The following is a 12,999-nucleotide window of genomic DNA, read 5'->3' as shown; positions in this document are numbered from 1 at the left end:
GGCAGCAAAAAGTAGCCGTACTAAAGCTGTGTTTAGCAATGTATTAATTAATTATTTTTAGCTGCGGAGGGAATGTATTTGTTAAATATTTTTAATTCGGCTTGTTTGGAAAAATATATATTTAATTAAAATTAAAATTAAAATTGAAATTAAGTTTATATAAAAATTAATTTAATATGTTTAGTTAAAAAATAACTAAAAAAATATATATTAATATTGATGATTTTTAATTGAAATATTATATATTTAACTACCGCTATTACATTATAAAATAAATAATACTTTACATAAAATATTATTTTATTATTTTATTAAACTATATACAATTTCATCACGTAAATACTTCCATGCGACAAGGATTATAATTTTCATAAATTTCTTAAGAGCATAACATTATCAAGTAAAATATAATCAAGAATAAAATTGGAATTAGAATAAAATTCTATAAATATTATGTCATCAAGCGATCTTCGTTTGATTTATGTAATGTCATTAAATAATATTTAATATTAGTTTTTTGAATAAAATACAATTAAAAATAAAAATATATATTTTGATTTTATTGGATCGAATCTAGTTTAATGTATTTTTAACTTTGAACTAGACCACTTCAACCAGAACAGTGGAGTCCTGCTCTAACTCCATTGTTCATTGAAGAAAACCCATGAACATTGGAGCAGTACTCCACTGTTCATGGGTTTTCTCAGCAAAAAAATAACAAGAAGCCGCTTCTTGAAAACTTGTGGCGCATCCACAATTGATGGAGGCCTCATTAGTAAAAAATTGATTTTGAAGTATTATCAAATAACAATATTTGTGGGTGCGAGTGAACCTCACGTACAATCACAATACCAAATGATATTATTTGCGCGGATTTTCACTATGCTCTACTTTTCAAGCAAAATTTTATATTTTTTTAATTTAGTAATTAATGGTTTTTTGGTAATATAGTTTTAATTGATAATTAATTAATTTTAATTTTTTATGAAAATATGAGATTAAAATAACAATAGCAAATATAAAAAATGCATTAAATATGAATGATGTGTTATAAGTTTCATAAAAAAATGCATTTTAGTTTTTAAACTTTAAAAATCACCCAAAAATATATAATTATAGTATCTCAATATTTTTTAAATTTAATTTTAATATAAAATTTAATTTTTATTATTTTTTAGTCTCTAACTAAAAGATAAGAGAGAGAGGTCATTAGACTATAACAATAAAAAAAAAAAAGTATCGTTGACATCGATTTAGGCTACTAAAATAGATCATATTTGTGTCAAATAGTTCAATTTGAACAAGGAAGTTTATATTAAGTATTTTTTTTATCTTTAAAGCTCATAAAAAAAACATATCTAAACTCATGTTGATTTTTGGACTCGAGTTTATTTGAGTTATTTTATGCATGTTGAGATGATATATAGGTTTATTACTGCTCCGACAATATTTTATAGGTGTTATTTGTAAAAAATGGGTTGAAAATGAAATTCTAGATAAAAAAACTTAAGTTCTAATTTTAATATGGTTTTTTTAAAAAAAATCAGGACAAAAGAAGCCATTTGCAAATAAAAAACATTAAGGATCCAATCGTGTGGGCCTTCTAGGACAGGGCCACGTGTCACCCCTGAAAAAATAGGCTAGACCCAGTATCGTCTAATCTTTGTTTTTTTTTTAAATAAATTAATGATTTTTTTAGATTTTTTCTCTAAAGTTTTATAATTTATATTTGAATTAATATCCCTTGTCTTTTTTTATTTTGTTGGAAAGTTTCTTTTAAATAACAATTGTTTTTTTTAATTATGTATTGAAATTCGAAGTTTTTTTTGAATTTATCTATAATTTTTTTTATTTTTTGTATGAAGAAACTTTATTTTTGAAAAAAGAAATATTTTGTGTATCTATTTCTATAATCATTAGTTAAAAATATTTTTTAAATTGAGGTTGTAAAATAATTTTAAAAAATATATGTTAATATTGATAATTTTTAATTTAAATATTGTAAATTTAACTATTATTATTAATTATGAAATAAATAATACTTTACATGAATATTTTTTATTATTTTATTAAATTATATACAATTTCATCACGTAAATACTTTTATATGACAAGGACTGTAATTTTTATAAATTTTTTAAGAGCGCAACAATATCAAGTAAAATATAATCAAAAATAAAATTGGGATTAAGATGAAATTCTATATATATTATATCATCAAGCGATCTCCGTCTAATTTATATAATGTTATTGAATAATGTTTAACACTATTTTTTTAAATAAAATACAATTAAAAATAAAAAATTATTTATTTATTTTATTGGATCAGATCTGGTTTAATATATTTTTAACTTTGAACTAGACTACTCCAACCGGAATAGTGAAGCCATGCTCTAACTCCACTGTTCATTGAAGAAAACCCATGAACACTAGAGTTGTACTCACTGTTCATGGATTTTCTCAGCACAAGAAACAACAAAGAGTTATTTCTTGAAAATCTGTAGCGTATCCACAATTGATACTGGCCTTATTAGTAAAAAACTACTTTTGAAGTATTATTAAATAACAATATTTGTAGTTGCAAGTGAACTTCACTTGCAATCACAATACCAAACGATATTACTCATATAGATTTTCACTATGCTCTCCTTTTCAAGCAAAATTTTATGTTTTTTTAATTTAGTAATTAATGGATTTTTGGTAATATAGTTTTAATTGATAATTAATTAATTTTATTTTTTTATGAAAATATAAGATTAAAATAACAAGAACATAAATAAAAAAAAATGCCTTAAATATGAATGATGTGTTATAAGTTTCATAAAAAATGCATTTTAGTTTTTAAACTTTAAAAATCACCCAAAATTATACAATTATAGTGCCTCAATATTTTTTATATTTAATTTTAATATAATTTTTATTATTATTTTTTAGTATCTAACTAAAAAATAAGGGAGAGAAGTCATCAAACTGTAGTAGTAAAAAGAGAAAAGCATCGTTGACATCAATTTAGGCTACTAGAACAGATCATATTTGTATCAAATAGTTCAATTTGAACAAAGGAGTTTATATTAAGTATTTTTTTTTATCTTTAAAGCTCGTAAAAAAAACATATTTAAACTCATGTTGATTTTTGAATTCGGGTTTATTTGAGTTATTTTATATATGTTGAGATGATATATAGGTTTATTCCTGCTCCAAGGTATTTTATAGGTGTTATTAGTCAAAAATGGGTTGAAAATGAAGTTTTGAATTAAAAAACTTAAGTCCTGATTTTAATCTATTTTTTTTATAAAAAAAATCAGGACAAAAGACCCCATTTGCAAACAAAAAAAATTAAGGATCCAATCGTGTGGGCCTCCTAGGATAGGGCCACGCGTCGCCCCTGAAAAAATAGGCCAGAGCCAGTATCGTCTAATCTTTATTTAAAAAAAATAAATAAATTAATGATGTTTTTAGATTTTTTCTCTAAATTTTTATAATTTATATTTGAATTAATATCCTTTATCTCTTTTATTTTGTTGGAAAGTTTCTTTTAAATAGCAATTGTTTTTTTAATTATGTATTGAAATTTGAAGTATTTTTTGAATTTATCTATAATTTTTTTTATTCTTTGTATGGAGAAACTTTATTTTTGAAAAAAGAAATATTTTTGGATAATGCCTTGCATTATTTTTTTTTATTCAATTAATTTAATTTGTGTCTCTATTTCTATAATCATTTGTTTAAATAAAAAATATTTTAATAAATAAATTTAATAAACACAACTAAATAAATATCCATCTTTCAAGATTAAATATTTTGATCTCAATTTATTTCTTGTTTTTTTAATTTTCTTTAAATATTGTTAATGATTATTTATTTATTTATTTACATCCATAATTCACATTTATTTGATTGCATGAATGTATAAAAAAATTATTCTTCTTACTTTCTATTTGGTCTGTGAATCATTTTATTGTTCTTACTTTCTATATTTCTACAGTAGCTATGACTTATTGAGAGATTTTCTTGGTGGTTAATTTCTATTTATTTTTTTCCTTAATCTATACTAATAGAAAATTTTAGTGAAATAACATGGTTGGAAAAAGGAAATTGTTAATCTGTTCTTTATCATTATAAATTTTCTTTCAAAATTTTTAGTTGTCAAAACAACTTATTTACAATCATTTTATTTCTATACTTAATAATTAATCAAATACCATGGAAGTGTTTTTTCATGGAGATCTGAATGACTAGGGATGACAAAATCACAACTCACAACTAATATCTGACTAAATCCAAGCTCATTAGGGCGCGTGTGAGATGTTTTCTCTTAATACATAATTAGCGAGATAGTTCTAGGCTTTCGAAAACCCGTTACCGTTCTGCTTCTTCCTTCCTTTATGATGAATCCATCTATGGCGATGTAGAATCCCCATATTGTGTTTATTGAATCTCTCGTTGATGTAAAAGCAGCAGGGTACAACTATCTTCTCAAAATTTTATTGGGCCATATATTCCTGACATCCAGAAAACTTTCTCGGGAGCTCAAAATCCTGCTGAACCTCGTTTGCCCCCTACAAAAATAGAAAATTGAAATTACCTTTTCCTCAAAATAAACTAGATCATTCCAAGTTACGGTCATGCACCTACCGATATGTTAGAGAGAAGGAAAGCAAGATCGGCGGCATCAATTTTAGCGGCGGCTTCAGCTACCATCACCTTAGGTTTCCTAGGCTTCCTCGACTTCACTTTCTTCTCCTCTCCCTTGGCGTTCTCCTTGGAAGCTTAAGCATCATCTCTATCGTAATCATCATTATTGTTATCAGATCGGTGATGATGCTTTGATCTTGATCAAGTATTGCAAGACTTTATGAATTTATCTGAAAGTACTAGATTTCTGAAGAATCAAATGGATAATTGAGAGAATCTCCCTAAAAATACTTGAATTTCCTCATAAAATTAGTATTTATGAGTTTTGCTTGGAATCGATTTTCTTTCACCAATGAATTGGCAAAGATTAAAAAAATAGGATTCTTCCTGAGTTTTAATTTGAGGAATCGATTTTCTTTCACCAATGAATTGGCGAAGATTAAAAAAATAGGATTCTTCCTGATTTTAATTTGAGGTTTTTTCAGGTTTTTAAAATAACATAACTAATTGCTTTTCAAGAAGAAAAGAGAGATTCTAACAACTCCAATCAATTAAAAATACTAGATTTGTTTAAAAAGAGACATTATGTTTGAAAGAGAGAATCTCTTATGCCTTCTGTAGAGTTTACCTAGGGTAGTTTGGTATTTTTATATCTTAAAATAAGAATAGTTTGGTTTCTTTTTTTTATCCAATTTGAGAATTTATATTGACCCAAGCTGTAATTTTTTAAAAACTTAATAAATTTTTAAATTAAAAAAAACTCCCAGGTCATTTTGGATATTCAGGGGACACCTGGCGGATGGAAAATGTTTTTCATCCAATTGGACCGCGTGCAGATTGGATGCAAGTGATGGTTAAAACCTTACTAGGTCACGCGCGGATGCATAAAAAAAATAAAAAAATTAGAAAGAGGACCCGTACTGCTCCATCGCCATCCCTACCGAAGACGGTGGCCCCATTTACATTTACAGCTTTATTTTGTCCTTGCTAATCAGAAAATTTTCGTATCGGCACTGATTCGTATGTGGCGTTCCATTGTGTACTTGGAGCTTGTCCATGTTTATTACTAACAGCATTGTCCCACTTGTCCTCTTGCAGAGCATTTTTCACTGGCATGCATTCAGCTACCAAGATCGGAGACATTCCGATATCATACTCTGCCCGTGTCACTCGCAGATTATGTGCATGATTAAACACTCAGTGACAAATCATTGTCACCCTCTAGTTCATAGCAGCAAAAGAAACGGCACAGTAGATAACGCTCATGGAGGATGAAACAGACGCAAAACACGCTAGGCATTTGCAATAGGAAATGCCAGACCATCTTCTTGGTACAACTAACACCTTCATCAACTTCAGAGTTCGAACTATGAGAACGGATCCTATGCAAGCTTTTTCATCCCGATGACAGTGTGACCCTATAAGCTTGTGTCACACAATTTACAACGACTAAAGCAACAAGCTGCAGAGAGGCAGAGGTTAAAAGTACATAAAGTATTGTGAAGAACAGCCAACTGAACGAACTCCACAAAAGAAAGACAAACTTCAACGAAGTCAAAACATTTATTCCTTGTCAACCTATCGCACCACAGTTTCTAAAATATGCATTCTCCAAATATACCAAGGTTCCTAAACATCAAATGATAGACAATCACACTGGAATCCATAATATACACATTCGCAAAGCACAAGCAAAACCCACAAAACATGGTCAGTACTATCACGAAACTAACATAATGCCTGTATTGTTGAACGAGAGCTGATGTTTCCAAACTAGTATCTACCAGTGTTGGTCACCCCTTCCACAAGCTGATATTCTTCAGAGAAAATAGCATACCAGTGGACTCCTCAACATCAGTAACCACTCTCCAAGAACCCCTAACAATGATCACAATCATACACTAGTGTACATCTGTTTCATATTCACAAAGTTCCACAGCTATAATTGAAGTTTTCGATCATCAAACTTCTACAAGGTCACATGTTCCTGCATGACAACTATCATAGAATTAATGGTGTGATCAACTAAGGTGAAGAGGAAACTCAACTAGCAAATGGAATTTTCAGTCAAGAAAAAACATTGTAATTTGGACACAGCAAGACTAAAAGTTCCCTTTTTGCCTTGCACAACAGATGAGCCAGCGTTCATCATTTTTATAAAAATCATGCTAATGTACCTTTTCTTTTCCATCAATTGTCTATAATCCATATCAGGTTGACACAGAGGATAATAGCACAAGAGTAAAAACCAAAAAAAAAGGCAGAGGGCAAGGCTAAAGAGAAAGCAAAGCATACCATTCCAAATCACTTAACCCTGCGGAGGAGAGCCAGGCTCAGAACCACAAACAGATGCAAATGACATCGTTTCCTCTTTTGATATGGCAACAAAGTTCAACGGTGCAGTAGACAGCCTTCTCATTTCCTTGAAATAGCCATTTTGACGTCCAGAATAGGATCGAGGAGTGAGAAGTTCAGGAGTTGCACCTCCAAATGAGTTCCTACGAGGTGTGGGAGTCATAGAACCATTTCCATTTGCACGATAACCATTTGGTTTCCTAAAACTGTTAGTTTTCCGTGGACTGGGTTTAGACCCATACATGGCTTCCTTCTCTGTTTGCAGTAGATCTTGGAGCTTCTTTTGGTCCTGTGAAATTAGACAATCAACTGTCAACAAATTCACTGCTGGATGATTTCAGAAAATAGCGATTTGATGAGAACATATTTTAGGGTCAATCTAAATGGTTAATCTTTTCTAGATAACAGGAGACAGGGTACAGGTCAAAATAGCAAGAAAAAACCGCTCGTCATGTCTTCCATTTATGAAATCATTTAGTGTGTGAAGCACCATGGAATTACACAACGCCATTTATTTATCAACATGTCACAGATTAATTACCCTATATCTCCTTTTCTCCTCTTCTCTCTGTTGTCTGGTCAGTTTGTAATCCTCCAGTATAGAGACCAATCTAACCTGCAGAGAACAAAAGGACAATTTTATGTGAGAAAAAAGCCACTGAATGCGCACGCATGCACGTGTATGAATAGAGAGAGAGAGAGAGAGGCACTCTGAATAAAATACCCACCCCGTCATACAGAAATAACATCTTCTTTTCATCCTCCCAAGCTAGGGTTTTGAGTATCAGATTGTCAACCATTGCTGCAAAGAGTACATTGGCTCAGAAAAGCTACAGATTCAGACAAGCAGTTGCATAATCAAAGAAATAGCTACAGATTCAGACAAGCAGTTGCATAAGCATAATCAAAGAAACCAGCACCTGAAATTTTGCTTATGGTCACTCGAGCTCGTTCTGCACGTTTAAGGTTGAGATGTGCACCTCTTCCAGCATTGTACCTGTTAGTGTCCTGAAATTTAAAAATAGATCTCTTAATGCCTATAGATTTACTCATGGTTCATTAATTTGAATCAAACTGACAGCTACTATGCATCGTTATTCAAGAAAATTATAGCTACAAGGATAGTAAGGGGACCACTATCTGTTCCGAAGCCATGCTGCCAAGCAAGACAGCTAGAGGACAACAAACATGAAAACCAAAATATGCACAATTAACAAATGAATACAGGAAGTGAAAAGGAAAAATCCTTGCATACTTGATTATAGTCTTCAAGCCAATTTTCCTCTTCACATGCAGAAAGCCATCGATCTATCCTATCCATAATTTCTTTTCGGCTCAAGGCTTCCTCTTTAGCTCTGACTATCTGGGCTTCGATGTTTGCCAAAAGTTCAGAAGGATCCACCAAACCTGTACAAAAACAGCAAGGTTTAATAATCAACATTCTTTGCCACATGTTAAATAAATAATTGACCAATAAAAATAACCTGAGAAAACAAGAACAAATGTACCAGAATCTATCAATGCAGTGGATTTCTCAGGATTAGTACTTGTATCAGGTTCTATATGAGTCATTTTGCATACATCCTCCAAATCTGATCTCCTTTTCATTACTAGTTCTTTCATTCTGCTTGCTTTTAACTTAGTGAGCCTCTCCACTTCTGTTGAAGCCTGCCAAAAGAACAAGTAAATTCAAGGATCTACTTTCTCATTGAGAATAAATAACAAATTAAGAAAATGTCAAACCTGTTGAATTATCTCTGCTGATAGAACACCTGGTTCTATGATTTCAGATTCAGCAAATCCAAGAACAGAAGTAATTCTAGAAAACTTGTTTTTCTCTTCTGTGGGAGAGTCCATCAAATTCCAAAGTTCAAATAACGATGCCGCAACATCTTTCAGCTGCACTTTCGAACAGTTCTTCACTTAGTCCAGTATAAGAAGATTAGATACTGAAAAATGGATGTATGTGCATTACCTTTTGCATTCGAGCTTTTCTTTCCAATTTCAACATGCGAATGGCCTGTTCTAGACCTTCCAGCGTGCTGTTGCTTATATTTGTGGATTGTTCCTGTTGGGTTCCATGCAAGCTTGGATGTACTCCACTTACCGTCTTGCCAAAATCTAACCCAAGCACACCACATAGAGAATGCACCTCATTCACATATTCAAAGACCTTTTGAAGGCGGTCAGACTGCAAAAACAGATCAAAGTATGTTCTTGAATTATCAAAGTGTGATGGCATCTTACAATGATTTCATTTCACAAGTGTCCTAGATATCAAAGACACCAGCAAGATTCTACACAAGCATACAAAAGGTTGTGATGATTAACAACCTTTTCCATTATGTAAATATGCTGCGGGACACGAGACATAAATCATGGGGCATAATAGTGTTATCAAGCAATTAGAAGTTCATAATCATTTCATACTTCAATTAGCATACCTTCTCTTTTTGAAGGCTGCGAAGATGTGTTTGATATTCACTAAGCTTTCTTAACGACAAATCCTGCTCATCTAGAGTTAAATTTGTCACCAGAGTATTGTTGAGATTATTATATTCAGAAATCTCACTGCTGATTTTTTCAATTTGTGCCTTAATCTCTGCAAATTGCTTTATCCGTTCTTCTTTCTTCATCCTCAGATCTTCTACAACTGGTGTAACAGATGCAAGTTTTTCCTTCAATGATCTAGTCCTCTTATCTGTCTGAATCTGAAATTTTTTTCACAATGAGTCAGGTGAACAAGTGATCAACAGAGGATGCATTTCACTCTCAAAAAATGGTCATAAGGACCTTCTAAGATGCTTCCTAGTTTGCTTCAGTGTCAAAACTTGCAGTACATGCAGACAAATAGCACATGTTCACTGACACGAGCACACCTGTAAGCCAACTACAGGGCGAAGATAAACCTCCTATGCTAAAATTTCTCAGATAAAAAACTAGAAAATTGCAAATGATAATGGAGGGAATAGAGAGATGGAAAAATACATTTCTCTTTTTTTAGATAAAAGAAAATATTATTGGGAAGAGATGAATGCATGATGTGATGAAATGTTCTTTTTTGTTTTTGGAAAAAAGTCATCTCTATCCACTGGTTGGTGCTGCAATACTAATGTAACAGATTGAATGGATGATAAAAACTTATATTTGTACATACTCTGTCATGTTAGCAATTTCTTTTTACATAAAAGTTGGTATTACTGCAGTTCTTCTTGGTAACCTAAGGTTCAGATAGACTAATAATGACTGTGGATATGGGATGAGTAATATAGATGAACCTCTTTGGCTAAGTAAAGCTTTGGTCCCCTGCAACCCTTATAAACTATCTAAGAAGGATCATTGAAAGTAATTACAGCAAAGCAGTACACAGTTAGGTCTGCTTGGGAAGAGAAGCTTGCAAATGCAGCCACCTTGTTCAACATAAATAAGTGTACAAAGCTGTAGTAAATCAATTGCGAAGACAATTGAATACTGAGCAGAGCAATAATTCAAGTGATGTGCAAGTTGATATTGAATAGAAGGGTAGCAAAATTAACATACAACAACCATGAAAACTTAATTTAGTGAAATCTTTACCGGAGAATGAACGCTAAGCTCTCCAAGAGCAGCCATAAGTGTTGCAAGTTCAGCTTCCTTAGCTGCAACAGACTGATGAAGTCGTGCTTTGGAATTGGCAGCATCCTCGACCTTTCTCCGGTAAACTTCCAGACATTCTCTCTCCAACTCCAGTAGCATGCGGTCCTTTTCTGCTTCACTCTCGCCAATGTCAGTCCATATTTGCTGCTTAGAGAACAATAAAGCCAGTAAATCAACTGAAATGGAAGTTGCACCTCTTTTTTTTCTTTTGGGGAAATGTGAAGGTGGAGTTTCTTCTATGGTAAAACAAAAAATAAGAAAGCCACTTGACTGTCAGAAATATTCCTTTGTTTTCTTTTTCTTTTTGCTATTGTGATACAGAAACAGGCAAGTGACAAGCTTCAGAGAAGAACAACAAATCTCCCTTCAAGCAACTAAATTCAAGGAACCCAGTTAAAAAATTTATAGACCATGACACAGGCAACCAACTCGCCCACCCTGAACTACTATTTCTCATCAAGAAAAACAAAACATGCTAGACAGACAAACAACGCATCAATTTTCACAAAATCCACACCCCCCCCAAAAAAAAAAAAAAAAAACAAATTACAATGCAATTACTTGATCCAATTCAACCAAAAGCATCAAACTCGCCTTCCCACAAAGTATTATTCGTTACATAAGTATATTCGGTAAATGGCAACTTTCAGTGGAATCCGTAGAAGTTGAATGGGGTTATAGCAGATTTCCTGAATGTCTAAATGAACACATTAGAACTTAACTGTAACCCCAAAACCTCACTGTGAACAATTCTTCTATGGAAGCAGCTAGTAAAAGCTCACAGAATAGAAGTGTCCCATACTCCACTCCCACCCAAAAAAAAAAAATCAATAGCCCGTAATCATGTGTCACCCGGCCTCGCATGCGCATCTCTAAAAAAATCAAAATTTCATTAATGAAAAAAAAAAAGCAATTGAGGTTTCATTAATCCAACAACATTTACGTATGGCCCAGTTAATTTCAAGACCCAGTAAACACAACAGATGAATTAGGGAAACATCAATACAAGAAACTAAATAACACGCACACATCAATGCAACCCACAGAACCAATCAAACATGAGAATAATAGACAACAAAATCTGTAGAAAAATAACCAAAAATATTACCAAAAAAATAATTTTAAAGCGTAGGAGAAAAGTTACATAATTAAATGTCTGCACAAATGACATAGTACTCTGATTTTTTAAGAAAAGGGACTTCTAATTTCTAAACTCTAGGGAGCAGATCACTGTTGCTTCTTGAAAGAGCCCAAAAGAGGCCTAATTCTGAGCCCTAATAGACCCTTTATGATACACACTAGTAAAAGAAACAATGAATGCTCCATCTTTTTTATCAGGAAAAAACACTAAAAACTTTCTCGAAAACCCATCATTACAAGTTGTAAAGTAAATTTCCGAGAAAAGAAAAGGAAACCCCCATTTGTTTCTCTTCCCAGACACCATATTTTGCGAACAAAAACAAGAAAAAACTCAGATAGAAAAGGAAGAAGACGGAGAGAGAAAGGTAAAGAAGGGTTAAAGAAAAAGACCTGAAGCTCTCTGAGCAAAGTATTGCAGCTAGTGCTTGTAAACAAACTGGTAGTAGGACTCCCAATGGTCAGCATTTCTACAAACGTTTACCACTTACCGAGTAGCCCCTCTCTCTATCTTCCTATGAATTCAAGCAAGAAATGCAGAGTGAGTACCCAAGAAGAGACTTTATTGCCACCAAAAACAAAAGGAACCCAAACACTACAGCTTCTCTGAAGAAGAGGGGCCAAGAAGTCAAGACCCTAAAAAAACCCAAGAAAATTTAGGAGTAGAAAGATGCAAGTGGGTTTACTTAGATAGTCAAAAGGAAACCAAGAAACCAAGAGACATTGCCTCAAACAACCTTAGCTTCCGCAGATCTAAAACCTCTAGCAACCCCAGCCTAGCTCCCTTTAAAACTCTTCCCTTTTCTTTTCAAAATTAGAAAGAACCAAAAAAAAAAAGGGGAAGCAAGAGACCAAGAGGATCTTGAGAGGGTAAAAGCTTATTCAGGAGAAAGAAGATTAATGATTGGCAATTAAGCAAAGAAAAGAGATTATTATTATAATTAATAACAATAAGAAAGAAAAAATAAAAGGGCCTGTCCCCAAGTGAAAGATATGTAATTTTAGTGGAGGTAAGGCTATAATGCGCCAATCAGTAAAGAAAAACAAAAAACCACAACAGAAGCAGGTCATGAAAAGCTAGGGTAGCTTAAAAAGAGAGACCGACTGACACAAGAAAGGTATCTGGCGCACATTAGCAGCTTCCAAAAATATGTTCACTTGCAGTGCTGGGTTCCTCTCTCGCTCCTCTCTTTTCTTTTCCTAACAAAGGAGTGACGACAGTAAGTAGGTAGTGAG

General features: G+C 32.4%; 1 protein-coding gene across 8 annotated transcripts; it reads right to left on the bottom strand.

The window, feature by feature from the left end:
* Positions 1 to 6,165: 6,165 nt before the first annotated feature.
* LOC105125791 (65-kDa microtubule-associated protein 6-like) lies at positions 6,166 to 12,999 on the bottom strand. 8 transcript variants are annotated; one of them, XM_011026437.1, is made up of 13 exons: positions 12,873 to 12,999; positions 12,157 to 12,278; positions 10,567 to 10,770; positions 9,435 to 9,701; positions 8,966 to 9,181; positions 8,734 to 8,889; positions 8,499 to 8,658; positions 8,246 to 8,397; positions 7,911 to 7,998; positions 7,719 to 7,792; positions 7,532 to 7,606; positions 6,931 to 7,279; positions 6,166 to 6,622 (listed from the first exon to the last, which is right to left on the bottom strand). In XM_011026437.1, exons 2-12 carry the CDS (start codon positions 12,229 to 12,231, stop codon positions 6,944 to 6,946), a joined length of 1,803 nt encoding a protein of 600 aa, XP_011024739.1. In that variant the 5' UTR covers positions 12,232 to 12,278; positions 12,873 to 12,999; the 3' UTR covers positions 6,166 to 6,622; positions 6,931 to 6,943. The 8 variants fall into 8 exon arrangements, with proteins under 8 accessions (XP_011024739.1, XP_011024755.1, XP_011024765.1 ...); XM_011026453.1 differs by having other exon boundaries at positions 12,895 to 12,984; XM_011026463.1 differs by lacking the exon at positions 12,873 to 12,999 and adding an exon at positions 11,349 to 11,498 and having other exon boundaries at positions 12,157 to 12,731.

This window comes from Populus euphratica, unplaced genomic scaffold (genome assembly GCF_000495115.2).
Source record: "Populus euphratica unplaced genomic scaffold, PopEup_1.0 scaffold1.1, whole genome shotgun sequence".
NCBI lineage: Eukaryota > Viridiplantae > Streptophyta > Magnoliopsida > Malpighiales > Salicaceae > Populus > Populus euphratica.
The sequence above is the reverse complement of the archived record's forward strand: the minus strand, read 5'-3'. Positions and strand labels throughout refer to the sequence as shown.